We start from the raw sequence: 23,739 nt of genomic DNA, 5'->3' as shown, positions 1-23,739 counted from the left end.
GCTCCAATAAAGGATCTCATTTGGCAGTTCTAACTCTAAAACTGCAAACTTACCATTACGCCATCACTCTTTAGTTCTGTGTAAAACATCTCGGTTCATACCATGAAAATGATAATTCATGCCGGATCAATTGTAAATAAGCTGCATCCCTCAAGTATTCCACAGCCCCAGGTGGAAATGCAGGATTCATCTCTTCATCATTAAATGCACGTTATTATCACGGAAAGGACAACGTATGAATAATTAGCGAAAGGGAGCTCATGACATCGAATCTTATTTCAGTCTTATGTCTTCAGTCTAAACAAATGTAAGCCACAGCTTGCAGGGTTTCATCAAACATATCAATATTCAGCTGATAATGCCTTTAATCTGCATCCAAGAGAACCCAGCAGATCTCCTCCTGACACCACAGGGAGTATCCACTAATGATCCCGAATGATGAAGAGATATGAAGTAAATAGCTTGTAATGAATTTAAATAGGCTGTCCCATTTATAATAGAGCACCCAGCATTATCAGAGCTGACCCGCTTGGACGGAAACGCTGCAGAAATTGAAACATAATCTGGTGATGTCGTTCAAGCCTCAAAAAGAATCTAATTATCGACTGTTTGATGTGTTTTATTTGTCCTTGGAGAGCCATTGATTATTGATACAAAAGAAGCACATGGTGTCACTCCATTAAGGACTGTATTTGATCACTAAATCCAAACGTATACGCACGCTGTACTTGAGCTTCAAAATCTCCCCGTCGAGATTATGGATTTTTGTTGCGTTTTAAAATGTTGTTGTAGCCTAAACTTTTATCTCTTTGGCAATGTGTGGTAAAATAAAGGTGTGAATGGGGAACTTACAAATCTCTAACAATGTTAAAGAATATGTAGGCATCTGAGGGAATGTTTATCAAGCGTGTTTACAGTCTTGTTTTAGCGTGTTGGCATGCTAACATTTTTAGAAGAAGCCCTAACCGCAAAAAAGGCTAGGCTAATGTGAAAATCTTTTATTGCAGGTTGCTCAACAAAAATGTTGACCTCATGAAGGCATTAAATATAAGTAAAGACATTCTTAAAACCACGAGGATTCTTTCTCTGGACAAAGGATGAATCCTCGTACACATTCAAACGAGCTGTGAACGCAATGCTGCTTTTCTAAACGAGTAGGAGATTTGAATTTGAATATGATGGATTAGTGTGAATAAATCCTACCTGAAGACCCTCAAAAGGTAAAACTGCCAACCAAAAGTAAGATAGAGTATTTAAAAGATAATTTTCAGCAACAACCTGTCAGCTTTTTAGTCTTAACACCATGACATATTTTATGTGTTCTGTACCCCAAACAAAAGAGTAGTCATGTCTCAAAGTGTGATACTGTTTTTAAAGACTAATCGCTGTTCGTGACTTTATAGCAGATGGTAACCTAAAGGTCAAAGAGACACATGGGGCTCACTGCAGAGGGATCGATCCAGTTGGATGTCCCTGTGTGTTCATGGTGGATCCCATCGAGAGAGAGACGACACCAAAGGCCTTTTTTTGAACTCAGCACGTTTCAAAAAGAGACCACCTACCTCCAGTCCTGATTCCATGAAGGCAGACGGCATCAAGCTCTACTCCTGGTTCATTCACGAGTCATCGTCGTGCAGCTTCTTCTCCATGCAAATGAAGCCGTGTTTTCTCCGACAGTCAGAGAAATCACCCAGGAGCTTCACTGGCAGAGTCTCCCCTCAGACTGGATGTTCTATGATCTCCTCTTTACTTAATGAGGTGTCATGTACAGTTTATATAAAAGGTATGACCTTATTAAACTCTGAGTGGAAGGGTGAGGCAATAGAAGGGGAAATATAAATGGCAAGGCTGTATAGAAACTCATTTTGCTCATGGGACATGAAGCCCTCATCCTGATTGTTCTGAGATGTATAACTGACATTTGTGGCTCCATTCAAATGGTGCTCCAGATAGGAAATATAAAAGATAAAAAACATAATCAGTCAGAAAAATGTGTAACCTTTAATTCAAGCAATCCATACAAGCCTACAAATCAGATTTACAGCCAAATCAGAAACACTCCAATTTAAATAATACTTTGAGCTGTGTAGTAGTGTATCACATACTGCACAGCAAAGAACCACAATTGAATTCATTAACACTTGATTCAAACTGGAATTGTAAAATAAACTCAAAAGGTGGGAGATATTATCCCAAAGAGCCTGCATGGCTGTTCTTTAAATTAAACCGCTTTCCTGCTACGAGCTTTCCAACCCGGGCTCTTGTTATTCTTTCCCTTTAACTTGATTTCTGACAGCCAATTCAATTAGGCTGGATATGTGTGGGTGTAAAAAAAAAGGCAACATGACAAACCCAGAAGATGGATGGCAACCTTTGCTTCACCATTAAAATCACGATAGCGTCGTATTGAAGCTCAATCCATTGGCGTATTACCAGCAGTGGCACAATGAACACAGCTTGGACGACAGCGGGAGACAGGGTCATAACTAATCACCTTCAACTGCTCAGCTGTTTAAAAAAAAATAAAAAATGAAATGCCAGATTTTTCACACGCATGTACCAGCAGTGGAGACCACTCTTAGTAAATCCAGCACTGATGATTTCAAATGTTTCTAAGAAAAATATTTATCATTAAATATAAATCTAAAGGCAGAGTGAGATTTTTTTTTTTTAATTCAGTGAATGGTCTGTTTCTCCACAATAAGGCACAGTGACTCATCAGCCACATGACCTTAACTGCTGTCTGAGGGGACGTGTTGTCTAGCTGAGCGCCCGCTGGACTCATCCGGCGCCGAGGAGGGGCCGACCTGTTGGTAGATGAAGGAGTAGAGGCTGACGTCAGGGAGCCGGCTGAGGCAGCTCTTGCACACTGAGCTGTAGTACTGTCCCAGGAGATCATACACCTCCCCTGTGAAGGAAGCAGTGACACTGAGGATCTACTGTAGACCTTATTCACCACCTTATTTGCCTCTATGAAGGTTTATTCTCTGATGGGCCCACTGCCCAACAGAAATGTAGTTTTGCTTATGTAAATTATGTAATCTGAACAACAAGCGAAATGTCAAGTGTTTTTTTTGTCTTTTTTTTTTTGGGGGGGGGGGGGGGGGGGGGCATAATTAACAAGAAAATCTTCAAAGTACACTTAGTTTTTGCTTTACAGGCACAGGAAGAGGAAAGAAAGTTATGAAGCTGCAAATAAACAGGGAGCAGGAAGAGAAGCTGTTCTGCCTCACCGACACTCATCTTCCTGCGAGTGAGGAAAGAGTGCATCTTGTGGACATCTGTCATGAGTTCGCTGTCACCGAAGGTGAAGTAGGCCACATCTCGGCCCGCCTCAGCAGCTGCCAGCATCTGGAGGAGAGCTGGGAGAGAAGAAGAAACCGGTTATAAACATCCGCAGTGAGGATGGAATCGGTTTCCGCTAAGTAGCAAGCTTCTCTTTTTTTTTTTGAGTGTTTTTGAGTTATTCCAGTTTTTTTACTTGTAAAAAAAAAAAATTACAGCAAAGTTTGAACAAACACAGGTCAGCAGAGTCATCCATTCGCTAGTGGTACCAATAAAAATCGTGCAGCCTCTGCCTCTGTGTTCAGTAAAAGGTAAGTAATCGACGGAATAGGTCTCACCCCCACTGAGAACTCGGGATTAGTTACAAAGAGAGGCCAGGTCTGGCCCCGGAGAGCTGTGAATATTTTAAGAGACTGGAAATATGACTGCTGATTAATGAAGGTTGGGACGCAGCGTTAACGAGCAAAAACTGAATCAACATTTTCTGAGCTGAATATATCCACACTTCAGCAGAATTTCCCCCCCCCCCTCTTTCTCCTGAGCTGGTTTCAACTGCTTTTATTTATAAAAGGATCTGACAATTAAAAAATATAAAATGTGTCAATGTGAGGCCACAGAAGGTTAAACCAGGAAGTGAACAGTGTGCGAATTAAGGGGCTCTTCCCAAGAGGCATGTCATTAAGCAGCGAGTAGGCGCTGAAGTCTATCAAGGCAACTAATTATCTTATATGCAGGCATGAGTAGAGTTTGTAGGCTAATCGGCCACCCTAAAGTACGGTAGAAAGTGAGAAACGGAGCTGCAAATGCAAAGCCTCAACTCTCCTGAAGCGCCTTGCTCAGTGACAGTGACACAAACAAGGCTCAGACAGGAAGCTGTAATGGATTGATGGAGGCGAGCAGGCGATCAATTGCACTATTAATGAAACATATTAACTTTGTCATTTGATCAATAAAAGGAAGGCGACGAATAGACCTTAACTAAATGAACGCATTCCGGGAAGATAAATGGATGCCCGCTCTGATCTGCTGGAGCCTTTCAATCCAAAATGTATTCTGCAGTGTTGAGGAGGGGGGAGAGAGTCTGCTTAAACTGCCAAGCGAGGTGAAGGCGATGTTTGTGTGCACTCCCCCCCCCCCCCCCCCAAACAGGATGTTCTGTCGAGCTTACCTTTCAGACGCGTGTCGCCGCCGAAAACTCCACAGCCCCAGTTCCCTGTAGCAACAGCTGCGAGGTTTTGACTTTGATCCTCAGGGCGAGCAAAGCCACAGTAAGCCTGAGTGAAGAGCGTGTAAAGAGAAAGGTCAGAGGTTACATATAAGCGAGGACAAAGTCGACGTAAAACAAAACCCAAAACCGAGGTCTATATCGTGCCGCTCAACGCAGAGGGAAAAACAGCAGTCACGTTCCGTTGAATCTGGACATTGAATAAAACATCCAACCCCTGTTAAGTAAAGCCTCTAAGTTGATAGAGGTGCAAAGACACAATTAGATGTGAGGACTCAGCAGCACGAGAGGGTAAACTGTAGGATCCAGACACCTAATAATAATGATATAAACTTTGAAGTTGAAGTTGTGGGGACTGAGTCTTCTCCATTGGCGCTCCGACCCCTTCGGAACTCACTTTGAAAAAAAAAAAAAAAAAGGAAAAAACATCAGAGACTCGCCCACTCTTACCTTCAAGAAATCCCAAAAAACTTCCCTCTTCACCATCGTCTAGAACCTCTCCCAAACTCCACTCTCGTCCCTCCTTCTCTTACATAATGTCTTGAATGTTTTGTTTTCACTACTTTCTCTTGTTAAACGCGTCTTTGAGAACTTAGAGAAGGACTATAAAAGTCGAACGAATCATTATCATGTGCATAGCAGCATCTGCAGGGATAGGAGGGACAGCATCTGAAAAGACACGTACGAGTTATTTCTATAAAAAGCAGAAACATGGGATTTAACACAGCTGTGAACCTTCATTTGTTTGGGGGGAATTACAATTATTGAAAGGAAAAAAAGGGAAGGGGAAATGAAGCGGTTACTTTGGATAGAGACAGGAAGAGCGTGAGGGTGATTGAGGGCTTCACATGGCAGTGAATAAATATATAGTACTTGCTTGTAATATAGGGAAGAGAATACAGACAACACCGTGGTGTCAGAATAAGTGAAACCGAAATTGAGAACGAAGCAGGTTATGTCACGTCAAGTCGTGGGCAAAATGACGGCAGATCGAGTTGGGGGGGGGAAGGGGGGGGGGATGAGGTGTCATTGTATAAAAGAAGGCCTCAGGTCGTGTGATCACCTTATTGTTCCAGATCAGCGGTCAATTTTATAAGAAGCAGCTCGACAGAACGTCTCCGTGCTATCAAAGCTCAAATGGAACGCAGAGAGCAGCAAAGTAATTCTGTTCGCCTGCAGGTCTGTGCTTGACACTTTCACATGAAGGCTGCTACATTTTTTATAAAGATTGTGTCATTTGGTAACAATTCAATCATTTCACACCTAGTCTCTCCGTTGGGTAGAGCTTGGTGTGAAATTGGTGTGGGGCAATTTACATACATATAACCACACCTGAGAGACTAAGCCTATATACACATGAAGAATAAGCTTTTAATGTGACATGGTTTGATGATAGCTGAAGAAAAGAGATGAAATGAAAGACCTGAAAGGGCTTCGAACATTCATTTTCACTCTGGACATTATGTGTAAGATGAAAATGAATGGCGATTGCCCATCCTTCCACCTGGCCAGTCATAAATTGGTCCTCTGAAAGGGCAGATATGACAAGTCGGCTGAGCAATATTCGAAAATTGGATTGATCTCCATGTTGGTGCATTCTTCACACTCTTGTCAGAGCTGTCAAAATCATCTGTCCTTTTTGACGGCTGTCTCGACATCAACATCTTGATTTGGTTGTTATTGAATGGACGCGTGTGAGAGGGATTATTTCACATGTGCAGTGATTCCTGATCAAAGATTCAAAATGTTAAAGTAATAATTATATAAACCATCCTGAGGTTGGTTTCGATCATAAAAACACCCGGACCTAATTTACTCTCAAAATGTAACAATTCATTTGGTCTATATTACATCATTATGACACTAATCTGCATTTCACACATTTACCTTTAGAAAATTAAAAATGAGTAAATTCTCCTCCAGCTGATGTTATAATAATGAACATCAAAGACATCACATCTTATCAAAGATATGAAATGAGTGTAAAGTAAACAATCAGCAAAATGTCACAATTAAAACATTATCTTTCTGTTTGAAGACATTAAGTGGACGATCAAAGCCTTGCATGAAAGATCAGAACTGGTTTACTTTCATCCAAAACACAAAAACAAACAAACAAAAACTCTTACAGCATCACTTTACATGTGTTAACAGCTGCTTTATGGGCGGCAGTAGTTTAGTCTGTTGGGACTTGGGTTGGGAACCAGAAGGTTGTTGGTTCAAGTCTCGGCATGGAGCAAGTCCAAAAATTGGGCTTGGGCGCTGTCCAGGTGTCCTTGAGCAAGGCACCAAAACTGCTCTGGAAGGCTCACCGTGGGCCCCCTCACTCCATTAGATCCTGTTTGTGTACATGTGTGTATTTGGCCTATGTGTGTGTTCATGCTCATCAAACAAAGAATAAAACAGAATTTTCCCCACGCGGGATTAATAAAGTTTTAATCGCTTTGTTTCTTCTCTTTTTAAGATATGTTTTTGGGCCATTTTGGGTAAGAAGCAGCAAAGGGTCGAGGCAGGATGCTAACCTAAGGATCAAGGCATCCGTACCTGGGGCACACAACACTAACACTAGAACATCCAGCAGCCCCTAAACCACTTTCTGGTCCAAACCCGCTGAGTGGAGGCGCAAAGGACATCAGTTCTCTTGTTTGTGGTATGTATAGCAAAAAAAGCTACGCAGACAAATGAGAGAAATACTTGGAACACAGTAAGATAGATAAGGAAATAAAGAACAGAAAATATGAAATATAACCTTGTCGAGTTCTCGGTTGATTCTCAGTGGGTGAAACTGTTCCAGAAAGTTCTTGAAGTGCAGAGCATCGATGGCTACGATCTCGGTACATCTCCTCTGCCAGCTGTCTCTGAAGTGGGTCAAAGGAAAACAAGATGTATGCAACAAAGCAACTACTAGCCATCATATGTCAGAGCTACATCCATGTCGTGAGGTTGAAAAACTTAAAAACAACCCAACAGAAGGTCTGCTTTATGACCAGGTTAGCAAAAACATTACAGTTTGACCTGAGGGTGTTTAAAGGTCATACTGTATATTAGGCACAACAATACACATTATTATCAGAAAAGCTTTTTGCCTGCTTCATTTTTCAGAAAATGTGTGTAAAACAGGCTGTTTGGAGATTTTTCCTTCATGACATCACAAAGGGAAGTAACCCCTCCCCCAGGTGGGTGACACTCCTACAGCTAGGCGTTTGTTCTGCCCTCTGAGCCTGCCTTCTCAACGTAAACAATCGGGCATGATGCACGAAAGCCTGAGCCACTAAAGCCCTTCCAGAGGGGCGTGGTAGAACACAGCTCACTTTAATTTAAAGCTACAGACACACAAACAGTCTGTATTGAACAGGGAAATAGAGGGGGGTTATAGGCATGATCAAATACAGAATCCATGACACAAAAAGGAACTCTTTTGGGGAGTTCTGAGACTTATTTAAACTGGTTGTAAAATACGATAATGTGCAACCTTTAATGTCAATAAAAAATTAAATGGACCAAAGTGATAGTTAAACTAGCATGGTGAAAAAAAAAAGGTAATAGGAAAATGTAATGTTTTGTAAACATCCAACGCTCTTTGAAGCTACAAGACAAATACTGTACATACCTTGGAGTAGTGTCCTGGTGGCAGCCATTCCATTTGTAGGACTGAGCATAGCCTTTGTATTTACTGTACTGCTGTGTACCTGGTCAAGACAGATGAGGTCATCAGTGAATCAGAATCAGCTTTATTGGCCAGGTACGCTTAACACTAACACACAAGGAATTTAACTTCAGTAGACTGCTTTCGCTCTCTGTACAAATGTAAACATTAAATATCAACAAACTAAACAAGTAATTAAAGATATGTACAAGATTAAATAAGACACACCAATCCAAGCAAATCATATCCACTTTGATTTTAAGCTCAGTTCAGTAAGGTGATTTTAAGTTCAGCACAAAAAAACTTTCAATTTAACCCATGAAGATGATGCACAAAAAACAGTTGAAGGGAAATAATGACAGAGTATAATTATCATAAATCTTAAATTATTCACTTAGACACCAAACGATTACACAAGAAAGGATATTGTCGTTATTCTACCTGATAAAAACAAAAGAAACATGAGAACCCGTCTCCTGACAACATGAAGGTCAAGTTATTACCTCCCTCCCCTTCCTCTTGAAATAACGAGTAGCAGCAGATGACCGGCAGCCCACAGGGAAACACTCACCACCCATAAAGGGGGAATTGGGGGTGGGGAGGCCACAGCACAGTCAAACAAATGAGGCCTCAAATTAACTTCCCATTCATTAGCGCTCATTAGTACCTGGCCGTTGAGAGCACTTGCTGAGGAGCTCCATGCTGCAAAGTGAATAAACTAAGTGATTAGTTGTGCGGCCTTTGTGTGCCGTTATAAGAAGGCGCACCGTGGGGGAGGGAATCTCCGGAGCGCACTCCACTTGACAGTATAATAATCAGCCTGCCTCTTAAAAAGAAAACAGCAGAGCAGGTTTAAAGCAGACGACCAGGAGAATACATTGAGCAGCTTCAGCCACAGAAACAGTTTTTTACCCTCCAATTACCGGGGGGAAATGCATTACATCTGAAAATGTTTTCCAAGCTTGGTACTAAATGAAGATTTTATGGAACTGAGCTCTGTTTTACTCTCGACACAATTACAGGATGGACGATAAAAAGAATGGAGTCTTTGCAAAGTCGTTTGGTCTCTTGGTTCACAACGTTCCTTAACAGTAAACTTGGAAAAAGTTGATAATGACACGTTGAATATCTTCATTCAGAACAGGGCCCGACCGATACAGGATTTCTGTAACCAATACCAATAATGGGGAGACAAAAAATACTGATACCAATATATATAGCCGCCGATATTTTTTGCTATGTTCCATATGTAGCGATAGATAGACAACTTTTATTGCATTAGTCCTCCAAATGCAGTTATCAAACACTTTTATCAAACATAGATCTAAGGGCGATATCAGCCGATATTGGTTACTGATAAATGTTCCTTCCCAATAACGGTATCATCCTCAAATATCCCATATCAACTTTAACAATATGATTTATAATAATCTTGAATGTTTCTTTATTCAAATACTATTTTTATCAGGAAGCCAGAATCTTTTGCTGGAGGAGAAAAAAACGATTTCTTATTAACAAAGGGTTCCGATCAAAATCAGCAGGAATGACTCAAAAACCATCCTGAAGGTTGCTCCTTTCATGTGCTAATACATCAAAACAAAGTGGCTCATATTTGTGGTGGACCATAACACAGCAAAAAGGTCAGGGGCGCATCTCATTGCAATCTGTGGGCCACACTGGACATCTGCTTTCAACTGAACCAAGATATCATCATTGCTAAGCTGTAAAATATAGTGATCTGGCTTTATAGAAGAAACGCTTTAAAAGTTGTCAAAACAAGGTGCAACATATATCTTTAAGACCACTACCAGACTCCCAAATGACTTTTCTCAGGCAGCTTGAACAACCATCCATTCCCACTGAATTCTCATGCTGGCGTCATAGCATGCACCGCTTCATCTGGTCAGGACTGCGATCAATGAATACATAACTTCGCCTTGATGCTATTTATACTTTTGACCGCCACAATGGCTGCCAGATATCTAGCAATGAAAGAAAAATTCAATTAGGCCTGGGCACTTTTACAAATTTCAGTACAGAGGTAGGAGCCATTAGCCTCCCTACAGTATGCCAACACACGTCACAAGGGAATATGATTTACCACACAGCCGCAATGCAAGCTAAGGCTTGGACTTTTACAACGGGGGGGGGGGGGGTTTAATAAAGATGATGGAATGGAAGAGTCCATTAGCGGAGCGGGTCTTGGGCAGGTCTTCCAGCTATAATTAATTCTGGGCCGCAGTAATAACGTTAAGTGGCGTAAGTGGAGGCAAGAGAGGGATGGCCGGCTCGGAGTCTGAAGGTGACTCTGCCGAAGACCTGATGCATCGCTATGATTGCTGATCAGGAGGGCGGAGGCTCTGTGGCCTCACTTCCTGAATAAATCCAGCCCACCAGTTATGTAATGTTAAGGTAGATAACTCAGGAGATGATAAATGATTTCTGCTGGAAAGGCTGCATACAGACTTCTCAAGTAGTTGGTGTTAGCTAGCTAAATAACTCCAGCAACACAACCAGTTGTACGTTTTCTGGACTCAGCTAGATGACTGCAATTGAACATCCACGAAGAAAAGTAGACATTTTTTATTATTTTTATTCACCTTATTGATCACGAGGAAAATTCACCTCTGTCATGGACACAAACATACTGCACCTGTGACGGGCTTGCCATGTGTATTACAATAAACGTATCTAATTCTACAGTTGTTGTTTTTGACATGAAATGACTCTTTGCAATAAGTGTGCAGCTGAAATGTTTTTCATGTTGTAGGCAAGCATGTCTTTTTCATTTCTGAGCATCAACTACGAGCGGCGAGTGCATTCTATTTGTATCCTTGTAAAAAATGAAAACAAAAGATTTTTATTATATTCTACTTTACTCAAGTCAAAGTCTCCCCTGAATCATTTATACTCAAACAAAAAGTATAATCCGTCTTGTCTTTCTTTTTTTTTAATGTATGGTTATTTTTGTAATCTTTTCAGCAATTCACTAACAGTGACAGACAGATCAATCAGGCTGCAGCCATCAACCACCTGCTGGGAGTCCATAAGTCTGGATCTTGTTACCGGGTGTAGCGGCCTGTCCCAGCCTTTTGCTTGTTTGTTTTTAACCACTCAAAAGTGAAGTACAGTCAGGAGGAATTGCTCAACAGAAAGACCCAACAGAGCAATCAGGACGGCCCTATCACACACCCTCGACTGATGCCTACCACTCTCCCCATGCAGCCAATCAAAAGACAGCATGTGACGAGGACAAATTCAGAAAAATGAGGAATCGCGAAAAAACATCCCTCAGCTTCAAGCTGAACCAGCATGGGGTAAATTGAAGGGGTGCATCGTGTACTCCATGCTGCGTGTTATTAGAAATGGCCGTTGTGAGGATGCAGGGTCTTATTGATCTGAAATGGATCAACAAACTAAATCATGGAAAAGAAAAAGAAAAGACAGACTCCCTTCAGTGAGCAATATAGTAGAACACAGTGTGTGAGAAATGTGACCACTGACCTGTGATGATCAGACATTCGTTATGATCCAGGGCTTCAGTGAAGAGGCGAGAAACAATGAGCTCGGGGTTGATCAGAAAACGGATTTCCTCCTGCACTAGGCCCGAGCCGGTGACTCCTCCTCCCACAAACTGATTGGCAAAATCCACCTGCAAATGACACCTTTTTAAAATGACATCCGCGTGTTTTGCAGTATCCACTTTATTTTCAATTCAAATGTCTTTTTTAACCCTTTGTGGGGCACTCATTGAAATACTTTGAAATTCAAAAATTCAACGTCAAGAGTCTTATTGGGGGATCATAACAGAACTTTAATTTCTGTTAAAACATTTTTCAAACTATGTAGAAAAATAAACGTTGACGAAGTTACCATATGTGTTTCAAATGCCACAATAGCATGATCAGTGACGTAGGGTGATCTCTTCTGATTGGCTGAGTGAGGATCACATGCTTCTTGACCTTACTGAGGTGCAGAAGGGTGACCATAAATTCAGAAATGACCAAAAATACACACTTGCCCGATAAAGGGTTAAAACAGAAAAGCCAACGTAAAAACAGATGGACAGTATTGAAGCCTTTCCTTATGAAGTTATATTTATAGTTCCCTAGACGTTCACAATGGAGGTGAAACCCCTTTAAAAAAAAAAAAAAGATTTGGAACCCTATTCTCTTTATTTGTGACAGACTCTGTGACAAACTGTTTGTGAAGGTGGCCTGAAGTGCTGGCATTACTCAGACATTTGTCCCCCATGCCAAAATGAGCTCTCCCCAGGAGCGGCACTTAGGTGTGCTGCCGCCGCTGGCAAGTATCGAAAAAAAAAAGGGAGAGCAGTCCTGCAGTCCAAAGTAAACATCTCCCTCCAGTCATAACATGCCGCTAAAGTGACAGCTGACGGATGCCTAGGATCTGTTTTCCGACTTGTTCTTTCCAGTTTGTGGGCAGATCTCTCTGTGACCCTGCTTCAATTGTTTATTTTGGTCGTCTTATGATCCAAAAGACTCTACGCTTCTCACCGTTTCCGCTCGGAGAAATGAAAGGACAACTCATTGTTTAAGTCAGAGAGCAGCCATGGGGAACAAATAATTCAGTTTCAGGATTGACAGTTGTTGCTCATTGGCCTGTAGACGGTCCCGAGCAACCTCGTCACAACCCCGGGAAGAAGCTGCGAAGGGGGGTGAGCGGCCCATCTTCCCCAAACTGGTCACTCAACTCTGGGACAAGTGAGCCAGCCTCTCAAGTCTGCTTTGACAGGCTGTCAAGCACTAACCCCCTCCACCCGCACCCCCCCCTCCCCGGCCCCGCACCCCGGCAGAGCATCCATCAATCCCGGGTGCGTGGCGAGCCCCCGGAGCTGGTCATGTGTGCACGTCAACTTGTCAGCTTGTGGCAACCGGAGGCAAACAAAAGGTGAAAAGGCAGAGCGGGGCCGTCCTGACAGTGCACAGGAAGCAGGGAAGCTCAGGGGCCTCGACCCCGGTCCCAGCGCACACTCCCTGCGACGTGTCACAGGCTCCCTATAAAGGCCTTTTTTTTTTTAGCAGCAGTAAGCATTCTGGCTGAAACGCTCCAGAATAAGGAGACTGACTCCAGCAGAGAGGGGAGGGAAGCAGTATTTCTCAAACTAAGAGCAAAAAGACCAGGATCCTGCCTCCCTCTAAATCACAATGTTATTGTGTGCAGGTGTACTTCTCCCACTCCGTCTCACCTGAAGCATTCCATGACCGTCATCTTCAATGGTCCCTTCACAAGTTATGTGGAGCATTGTGAGCTGAGTCTGCGAGCTGAAAGACAAACAGTGAGGTGCTTCACAGCGACCGACTCGAGTGGAGATCATTTATCTTAGCTTGCTACCGAACAGTCGAAGCAAAAATAATTAAAACAACAATCATTTCCTTTGCTTCATAATCAGTGAACCGAACCTTTTCCAATCCAAACGTTGATCCAAGCTTTTCCGTGTGAACGTGACAAGTCCAGGAGGCCCTGAAAGGCAAAAGAGAGAAAAAAAAAGAAAAGAAATATCAACGGTGTGTTTGGCTCTCCTTTGAGTTTCGAAGATGACAGCTGTGAACACCTACTTTGCTCTGTGAAACTTTGGAAATAGCACATCAGGGTTTTCAGCTTCTCAGTCTTCCTTGAGGAGGATCCCTCAAAAAGTCTGGTGGCGAGAGAAGATTCAGGATTCAACCACGTGCTATGTCATCTTCTTCAAACGAAGCAACACTTTCCTAGCAGGCAGATTAAACATGGCGCCGCAGCCAACCACCAACTCTTTGAGGTTCATTAGCTATCAAACATCTACAGCAGAGACGAGTGGGGGGAGGGGAGAAAAAAAAAGTCTCTCCATGTAACCCAGTGCTGTGGAGACACAAGACTTCCACTCTCTCCATGTGAGTTCAGTCGAGCTTTAACTTTTGATGTGAATTAGTCTGGCTCTCTTTCTGCTTCCCATTCAGTCGCTGGCCGATTATGTAGGAGTTCCTACATTGTTCGACGATGGAGTTGCCCCCGGGCTTCCCCATCATGGTCACACTCATGTGCCACATCACGGCACTCGCACAAAAACAAGGAGCAGAGAGGAGGAGGGGGACAGCGGATACATTAGGAAGCCCTGTGTCGGCCTTTTAAGCTGCAGAGTCCTCAGGAGGAAGGAAAAAAAAAAGAAGGGTCAATTTCCCTGAAAAATAACACAAAAAACACACACACACATACACAAAAAAAGATGCTGGTGTGGAGTTGCAGTGGGCAGGTTTGAATGCACTTTCAGCATCAAGCCCACCCGTCTCGCTCTCGAGAAAAAAAAGAAAAAAAAACTCCATGAAGAAGCCTGCAGCCTGCCTCACATGGCACAATGAGGAGGAGAAAGGCATTTCATGCGAGGGAAATGAAATCACGACAAAAGCTTTGACGCTCTTGAGAGCCCTTCAGGCGATGGAAACTCATTCATCGAAGTCAACTCCTGCTTTGGTTTCTATTTTTTGTCTGTGTGTGTGTGTGTGTGTGTGTGTGTGTGTGTAAGTCAGTTTGTCCCCTAAAAAGAGTCGAGTGCTGCTGTAGTCCTCAGGGCAAAGTCTTTGATTTTAAGTAGCCACTAGTGAGAGCAGGCTTTTCGTAAGAAATCGCAGTATGGTCTGTTCGGGGGGGAAAAGGAGAATTAATACCCGATTATATAACATCCATTTACCCCCACAGAGGGCAGAACGCCGTGATGTAACTCTGACAGAGGTATGAGTGACTACAGTATGTTTAACGGCAGAGTTTCTGCATCATCGGTACAAGAAAACGTTTCTTTCAAAAAAAAAAACCTGGGGAATCCAGTCTGAGATAAAAGAGAGTCTCAAGAGAAAAAAAAGCCAGTCTTTTTTTTTTTAAACAGGAGTTTGGATCTTTTAAATCTTCACCAAAAACCAACAATTATAGATGCCAAATCACGCATTTTAAATCCGTCTTTAAATCTGCCCCACTCGAGGGAAACTGGTGTATAGAGGTGCTATTTAAAGCAGCAGGCTGAATGGGTGATTTCGAGATAGGACAGTGGTTTGAGTCAGAAAACGGGGAGAGAAAGAGAGACGGGGATGTCATGCGGTAAAGGAGCCACAGGTTGGATTCGAACCCAGGCCGCCCCGCTTGGAGGACTACAGCTTCTGTACATGGGGTGCGCACTATAAAACCCGGCCCCCCGATTCCGTTTTTTCTTTTCAAATGCGGGCAAAACGCTGGCGTGAACGAAATACTGATGCGACCGAACTCAGTTACATCCTTCTGATAAACAGCCGGTGGCCTTCCCCCCGTTGTCAAAAGCAGCCATCTGAGTCAATGTTAATCTAATTCCCCCTTTCCATTTAGGTAATTACACTGCGATGCTGACAGAGAGGAGGGACATGACTGAGCTGGGCTCTGGAGGACTGATTCTGCATCGCAGCAGCCAGATGATCTCCACAGTGAATACCTGCAGGGATGGAAATATAGGACACCCTCCTGAACTGATGTACAATTATAATCCTAACAAACAAGTTCTATATTGATCCAATGAGCAACAACTAGTTATTTAAGACTTCTGGTTGAAGAAAAAGACGATGACTGATGCACTTAATGTCTATTTTTTAAGGTGAATCCTTCAGATTTATCTGAGCTCTAAACTGGCCAGGCTATAAGACAGAGTTAGTGCTTATGCTTCAATATACTTTCAATGTAAATGTTTGCTGTAACAGGCAGCAGGGAGACTAAATGAGCAGTAAAGAAAACATATACAGTAGTGCCCCCTCATGGAAATGAAGCTGTACAGAAACAGAATGTAAAGCCTGACAGTGGAAGTTTGAACACGTGTTCGACGTCCACGGCGTCCATCATTACCTGACGAAGTTGATGTCGGGATAGTTGTAGTACTCAGACCTCCTGGAGTTGCGTCTGGGGAAGGTGCAGAAGAAGGCGTTGGCGAGCAGACACGCCACCTGCTCCTGAGACATGGTGATGGAGTGGCTCATGCCGACCTTGAGGAGCGGTATCGGCTTAGAGGAGGAAACACAGGTACGAGCGGGGAAGGTCAGAATCATTTGTCAAATGAGGCACTGAAGTGTGTTGGCTTAAATGGAATCCTTTGGCTCCACTCAGCAATCATAATTACAATCAATGGTCACAAAAGATCCGTTCTTTTCATAAATAATTAGTGCGTCTGTATCAGTAATTCTGCAGTAACGAAGAGAAAGCTACAGGAAGACATGACTGCTTTTAGAGACAATCAGGAACATCAACTCAATAATAACTAAATCTTTCACCACATTCAGCTCAATATCAAATCAATGCTACTGTATTTTATCGTGCAATAGGCCTAATCTGTTTACTGAGATATCTAACACCTCAAACACTGATGGCAGATTTTAGAATTTAACTCTTTTATCTGACTAATAATGAAGAAGTGACTAATTCCCAGATTCCTTCAAGGGGACAGACGATTGTTTCTCGCAAGAAGAACGATGTTAAAGTGTTATGGCCTGTAACAAAGCTTACCAAAAGAAGACCTTAAAAGTAGAGCTGGGAATCTTTGGGTGTCTCGTGATTCCATGTTGATTCTCGGAGTCACGATTCAAATTTCGATTCAAAATGATTCAAAGTCCATTTTGGAATGAGTACGTACTTCAGGGTCTACTCCAGTCTGGCTGAACTCCTTGCTAGCGTTCTACTGAGTTAAAGAGCTAGCCTTAGCACTTAGCAGGGAGTGACTGGTTAGCCCAAAAAAAAAAGAGATTTTTGTAAGTTACGTATCGATTAGATACACAAGATAAGAATCTCGATTGTAACAAAACAAATTTTCCCCACCTAACTTCATAGTTTTTTTTTTTTAGTCATGTCATAATTTTTTTTAGGGCACTTAAAGTGTCCAAGAATCTCGCTAGAAATACATTTAAAATGACTTTAAAAAAAAAAATGTCAATGAGGCTTCTTTCCTGCAGCAAATAAAATCAGCTGTTAATCATCCACACCAAAGAACCAGATGACCAAATGGACAGTAAACCATCCAATAAATGACCATCAATGGCTGCGCGCCTTGACCTCAACGGTTTTTTTTTATTATTTATTTATTACCATTTCACAAGATTATTTGTCACGTCGTGACCTTTGGGATCAACCTGCTGCTGGTGATCTACTGTTTTCACAGACCGGTGAGTCGCTGTCTGTTGGCTTAGAGATGGCTGTTACCTTGGTGCACAGCTCGGATGCTCTCAGTGCTAATTGCGCCATGTCTGGCAGCAGGGAGTCAAACAGATGTTCAGCGTCATCAGGCTTCAGGACCTTGGAGAGAGCAAGAGATCAGTGAATGTTTGTTGTCCTGCCACAAAAACTCAGCTGCGACATGAGGAGCTGGTTCGGATTACTCCTTTTCAGATAAGCAGACAACCGAAAAACAGATCAGTCGAAATGTTGAAGCTTTATCGACAGTCGAACAGAGAAACAAACAAAATTTGAGAATAAGGAGCAAAATGCCTTTAATATTGTGCAGGTAAAACCGCTTCAAAATGTAGACGATAACCTCGTGTTGGACATTTAAAAGACGATTTTAAGCTCTAGCTGGAGAGTAAATCTAAAACGATATCACTCTGACTAAACATGAAAGCGACACACTAACCCCGGGTGATTGGTTGGGAAAAATGAGAAATGTGGGGGTCACCGTTTTTTCATGGAGGAGTTGATGTTGGGTGACGAGGTTAGACGAGCTGAGAGCACCTCATACAAACCCTTATTTACGTTATATCAGCTGCAAAATGTCAGAGGGATCAATCACGGAGGGATTTCATGGAGGTTAGTCGGCCGTGCCGGCTGATTTAAACGTCTTCCAGGAAGAGATGCAAATGAACAAGCATGTGAAAGAGAAAGGACAGAGTGTTCCCAGGACAAGGAGCCTTGACTGGTGATTTAGCCCAGGACATTTATATTATTGGCAAAGGAAGCCTGACTAAACACTGTCATAAGTAATGACCTGGTTGGCATCATAAACTGCTCCTATGGGCGTAATAAATGAAGGCGGCTGACAGGGCGAGGCGGCGGATACAGCTGAGGTAGTACGATGGGAGTTGTTTAAATCAAGCAGGAGACAGTGCATCAAATCAACCGGGCTAACTCTACTGTATGACTTGATGCACGTCTGTACTTCAAAGCCAACTGACAAAGTAATCAAGCAAGATGTGTGTGTGTGTGTGTGTGTGTGTGTGTGTGGGGGGGGGGACAAGAGAAACAAGGGCCCTCTTACAGATTCAACACAATGCTTCACGCTTGCTGTTCTGATCCCTCAGCAGGTCCGAGCAATAAAGCAATCTGCCTGACTCCGTCTGTGGTTCAAAAACAGAAAAAAACGCCGGCAGGCTCATAACCGTTAATAGCGCACTGGTTGAAGTGGAGAAAGAACAATGGACTGAAGTGATGCTGCCAGTCAACAGCCTCTCGATTATTCAAAAGGTGTACGTGCTGGAATGAATATTCAATGAGGCTGCCCGGCCCGTCACTCTGTGCCATTCATGTCGGCTCTTCTCTGACACTCCGAATCATTCTGCTATTCTCCAATCAAGCAACTCCAACGAAACAGCAACACAGAGAGAGACAGGCTGTGTGCACTTCTTGATAGTCCTCATGTTGCTTGTGTGATGCAATTGAAATAAAACGGACGTGTTTGGTCCTCTGTGTGTATTTTGTATTTACACGTTAACACTCAACCTCCACTGCTTGGTTTGAAGGAGAAAGGGATTGTTATGAAATTAACAAAAGAAGAATTTTACCATTTTAACTGTCAAACAGACTACAGGCTGAGACAACTGCGTAGTCCCTTTACCATCGGAGGGAAAAACTATTGCAGCACATTGCTAAATATTGGGAGTCAGAGGGGATTTACAAGTGAGTATCCCCTATGGAGACGACACCACTGGTTACATTTGAACATGTTTGACAGTAAACACATGTTGCATTGTTGTTTAAATTTGACCAGTAATGGACACTTCATGCAATCCAAATCCAGTTTCAACACGGGGAACTTGATCTCTGGCTAAAGCAGAGTCTCAACGTGATGTTTTTATCTTGTGAATGAGTTAAGACATACGTACTGATACTGTTGGGCAAACAACTGAATCAATGGTATATAGCTGAGGTTAAGCATTCCCCGATGTAATGTCAACCATTTTCATTTCTGTCAAGTTACCGAACATGACCTTTTGGCAAAAGATTAAATGAATTCTCCAGACTCCCACTTTGCCTCTGAAGGGCTTCGACGTTCTCCCATGTGAAATCCATTACTGTACTTGTGCACTATGGCAGAAACACATTTGACATGTTGGCAGTCAAGAAAGGGAAAAAAAAAAAGTACTGTAATGTACTTTTACCCTGAGATAGGATCTATTATAAAAAACATGTAGTTGTTGTGTTCTGGTTGAGCCCATGCAGTTCAGACTTGGTCATACGGACTCAGGATCTTTTAAATCAAACACTCATGTCTCTGAAATGGAATATTCCTGTCCCTTCCGTGAGGCAGACAGTAGTACAGCCCTCTTTGATTCTCTACACAGGATGACGCAGAGCACGTCAAGACTACAGATGATGGATGGCCTCCAAACGAGACTGGAGAAGACAACCAATGAACCAACAGCGCTTTGCCCATCATGATGTAACTCGGGCTTATTTTACCCTCGGCTTGGAAAGAAAATAACAAAGCGGTGGATAGTAAAAGATAAAGTGCTCGTAAATAACACTTTTAAAAATGTAACTTTATGATCCGAGCCTCGGAAATCCAAACAGCCAGATGTCCACACGGCACACAAACATGAAATATGGTCTCATGAAAAAAAAAAATTCTTTTTATATTAATTCTGCTAAATAATATATAGAATAGGTGCACACCCATGCAATGACAGAGATGGAGCGCAGAACCAATCTTTTCCAAAATCATATTCAAAGAAGATGTTTGAAAGAAGTAGAGAAACAATCAAAGAAAATATATTTTTTTCTGATTTCTACTGAGATATGACGATATGAATCCTCTCACCGATTCTTAAATATGGATCATATTGAGCTCAGGCTGGTCCAGTGTCAAATTAAAAAAACAACATATAAACAGTGTCTTCCACAAAGAGAATAGATTCTAATCAGTAGCTTATGAGCCATCTGTACTTCCTCTGACCTGTCCTCACAGAAGAGCCTCGTCATTGGTCAACGATGCCGTCTGTTGGGCAATTAACTAACACCATCTGACAGTTGATGCTTACTTGTCTGCATGCCAATATTGATCAATTTTTTTTTTTTCTTTCCCATTAACAAAAAAAATGCTTCTTTCTCTGCTTTTGAGTCCAAGCAGATATAAAGTTGTTTACCTTAGTGCAGTATAAACTTAACGCTGTGAAGTCCCATTTCTTGGCGTTTGAGGCGCTGTACTTTAAGATGGCATTCTGTAATAAACAACATGAATGATTAATGTACAGGAAACATAAGAGGGTGTATGAAAACTGTAAACAAAATGACAAAGTATCCACATTCTGATTATGCCTCTGGGTTTCTGAGCCAATATTGCCATCTCATGGCCAAATCTGGTAACTACAACCACAGTGATCTCTTCACCTCGTTTTTATCAAACGCTACAAAACTGTCCACAAAACAATGATGAGAAACTTGCCTTCAACTCATTTGGACTTGTGAATTTCTTGTTTAAAGTTTCCTCAATCAACTCCCACCGACTCTTATTTTGTAGTTCTTGTGTTTCCTGTGGAGGCATAAATTATGTTAGGTGTCCGCAAGGTAAAAAACAATACAAAGTTTTGTGTGTTGTGAAGAACAGAACTAACATGAAATACTTAATAACGGCTACATCAATGTGAATGTAAAACTGTGAAACTTCAGCTTGGAGGGACAAACAATCATTTATAAAAGTCTTTAGTATCATATTTCAACACTTTAAAACTACGTTCATATCATTCTGACATGAAGCAATCAAAGATGTTACCTTCTTTTAATCAGGCTTTTTATAGGTTCACAGAGTTTTAAAGAGTTTATATACACCATACTGTAGATTCATGTGCTGACTGCTCTGTAGCCGTTTGGGTCATTACCTCATCCACAACAGGAAACAGACTCTTACTGGAACAGGGCATCTTCACATGGACATCGTCCCAGGTGTCTATAAACTTAGCAGGATATGGAGCAGGAACTTTACCGCCCTTCAGCAGGTCCGTCTGTCAAAAGGAAGAAGTGCAGCAATAAGCTAAGTAAATGAAGAAAAAAAAAAACAAGTTGGTAAAATACTGAATTCTGATTTGATCAATTCTACTTGATGGCAACCCCAAAAGTTAAAATTGAAAAAAGACTTGGAGAAAAATGTTTCAGCATCTTCAGGAACTCACGTCCAGACAGACCTCAGCTTCACCTTACTGATGCATGAGGTCAAAACTTTGACTTATGACTTGCACATTTATTCATAAAATTGATCTTCACACGACAAGTGTTGTTGGAGCTTTTTCACCTCTTCAAGCCTTTCACTGTTCATGCACCTTGGTATTTGCTTTCACCTTAATGATGCATGAAATAAGGTGACTTTTTTTTCAAGCAATCACAAGCTATCAACAGTGTTTGACAATAAAGAAACGGCTTGCACAGTATTTTTGCCACAAATAAGTTAAAAATCTTAATGCTCCATTATTACTTTAAGAATAGCTGTATTAAAAAGTAGGAAGAGCTCAAACCCTTATCATCACAGTGTGCTGTCCAGGAACATTCCTGAGTGGAGGAAGTGGTGCACCACATTCAGGCATTCTCTTCAGCTCATTAATAGGAGTCCCCAACCATTTCACATCTGCATTTTGTCTTTCTGCAGACTTATCTGGCCTTCCCCGTCTCACAGGTAAACCTGATGAGGATGAGCTCCCTGAAAAGAAGTCTGTTATTTTGGCAATGTGTTTGACAGAGTCCTCTGAGCTGACTGAGCAAGTCTCCTTTTCTTGTTTTTCTAGTCCACCGTCATTATTGGAAAGTGTTTGCATTGATTCATTTCCCAGACGTGTCTTTGAAACCGGTGACACAGCATTGTTTTTATCCAGGTCTTGTGGTGTCAATGGTTGAGTTTTCTCTTCTGAGTCAGAGAGGGATGTTTCTTCACTGTGTTCAGCGTCCATAATCGGAGCTGAGGTGCTTTGAACGCAATCTTCTTCAGCTATTTCTACATCCTCTTGGGTTTGGCACATTTCAGTCGTATTTGGTCTTTTTGAGGGCTTTATCAGCCACTGTTCAAGAGCACTCCTGGACTTCTGTTGTGGTTTTGGGCCCATTTTTTGATGCTGACTTTTCCTCTTTAAGCCTTGCAAACCATCTGCTCCACTTGTTGTCCTTTTATCCATCTTCACCTCTGTTATGTTTTCCCTTTTTGCTTGATCTACTGTCTCATCGTCGTTGCTGCAAATCACTAAGGACAGGGAAATAAAAATACAACAGTGTTAAACAACGATGACGACAATTCAAACAGGCCAATAACTTGTTTGATACACTGACAGAAAAAAACACAAACTTGACAACCTACTTTTGAGTGAACATATGGGGGGTTTTGTTTCAACCCGGAGTCTCTTAGTTAAAGGTTCAAAGTCTAACAGTGCTGTCATTCTACAAAACAGAAAAAAAAAAGCAATAATGAGACATGGCCATAGGCATGAGGAAACATTTCACAGTTTGGAAAAAAAATGCTGAACGGAAACTTACAAAACAGCTTGAGCTGACACCACAAAGGATGTGTTGTTTGGGAACTTCCAAGCTTGTTTTTTGAGCTGTCCTCTTCTCATTAAGCGGGCAAATCTTACAATATGGTATGCGGCCATACATCACACAATCTATTTACAAAAAAAAGCAAATATCTGTAAATCAGTTAAGACATAAGTAGACAGTGTCGCTACATAATTTAAAAGGTGTTATAGTTGAGTACCTGAAAACAGGTACTCAGCAGGAAAACGTTATTTTGTGTTAATTTGACTCGTCTTAGCTCGTAGTTATTTTTTTGTAAAGCTTTGCTGTATGTCATTAAACGACTTTAAAAACCTTCCTTTTCATAGCTAACCTGTATGCTAACTAGCTTCGTACAGCCCAACAAAAACAAAACAAATATAACCTAGTATATATTACAGTCTACAAACGATGGTGAACACATTTTAGCAAAAGAAATATCGCTTATGTTACATTTAAGAATACGTTCCCCCTCCTGGATAATGTTAAAAATACCGTTACTCTCTAAAGTTGCTAAAAAAAATCAAAAGCGCCGCTGTTTACTAACTAAACACTTCCGCGTGACGTAACGCATGTTAGATTCTCGCGATATCTGAAAATGTTCTCAACAACCAGTTGTTGTTTGCTGTAACCATAGACAAAATATACGGCTGTGACTATAAAAAAAATACAGGGAAGTTCCTGAATATTTACAGTCTATGGAAAGTTCCCATGCTTGAGTTATCGAAAGTATTTAAATAGACTTTGTATCAATTAATATTTACGACACGTGAATGGAAGAGTGATGCTCCCCCCGGAGAAAATTAATAGGGAGTCAAGAAATTATTCTCGTCAGCCTTACTCTTGC

The 23,739-nt window shown here is 41.8% G+C and overlaps 1 protein-coding gene across 2 annotated transcripts; it reads right to left on the bottom strand.

The window, feature by feature from the left end:
- Positions 1-1,981: 1,981 nt before the first annotated feature.
- LOC306817020 (poly(ADP-ribose) glycohydrolase) lies at positions 1,982-23,002 on the bottom strand. Of its 2 annotated transcripts, XM_079333563.1 has the most exons (17): positions 22,875-23,002; positions 22,699-22,778; positions 21,869-22,584; positions 21,239-21,361; positions 20,806-20,892; positions 20,507-20,581; positions 17,355-17,447; positions 16,011-16,165; positions 13,736-13,815; positions 13,580-13,640; positions 13,366-13,441; positions 11,661-11,808; positions 8,121-8,199; positions 7,260-7,368; positions 4,454-4,559; positions 3,234-3,362; positions 1,982-2,908 (listed from the first exon to the last, which is right to left on the bottom strand). In XM_079333563.1, the coding sequence occupies exons 1-17, from the start codon at positions 22,988-22,990 to the stop codon at positions 2,733-2,735; spliced, it is 2,409 nt and encodes an 802-aa protein (XP_079189689.1). In that variant the 5' UTR covers positions 22,991-23,002; the 3' UTR covers positions 1,982-2,732. The 2 variants fall into 2 exon arrangements, with proteins under 2 accessions (XP_079189689.1, XP_079189690.1); XM_079333564.1 differs by lacking the exon at positions 22,699-22,778.
- Positions 23,003-23,739: the final 737 nt, after the last annotated feature.

Source organism: Symphodus melops (assembly GCF_947650265.1).
Source record: "Symphodus melops genome assembly, chromosome: 21".
Classification (NCBI taxonomy): domain Eukaryota; kingdom Metazoa; phylum Chordata; class Actinopteri; order Labriformes; family Labridae; genus Symphodus; species Symphodus melops.
The sequence above is the reverse complement of the archived record's forward strand: the minus strand, read 5'-3'. Positions and strand labels throughout refer to the sequence as shown.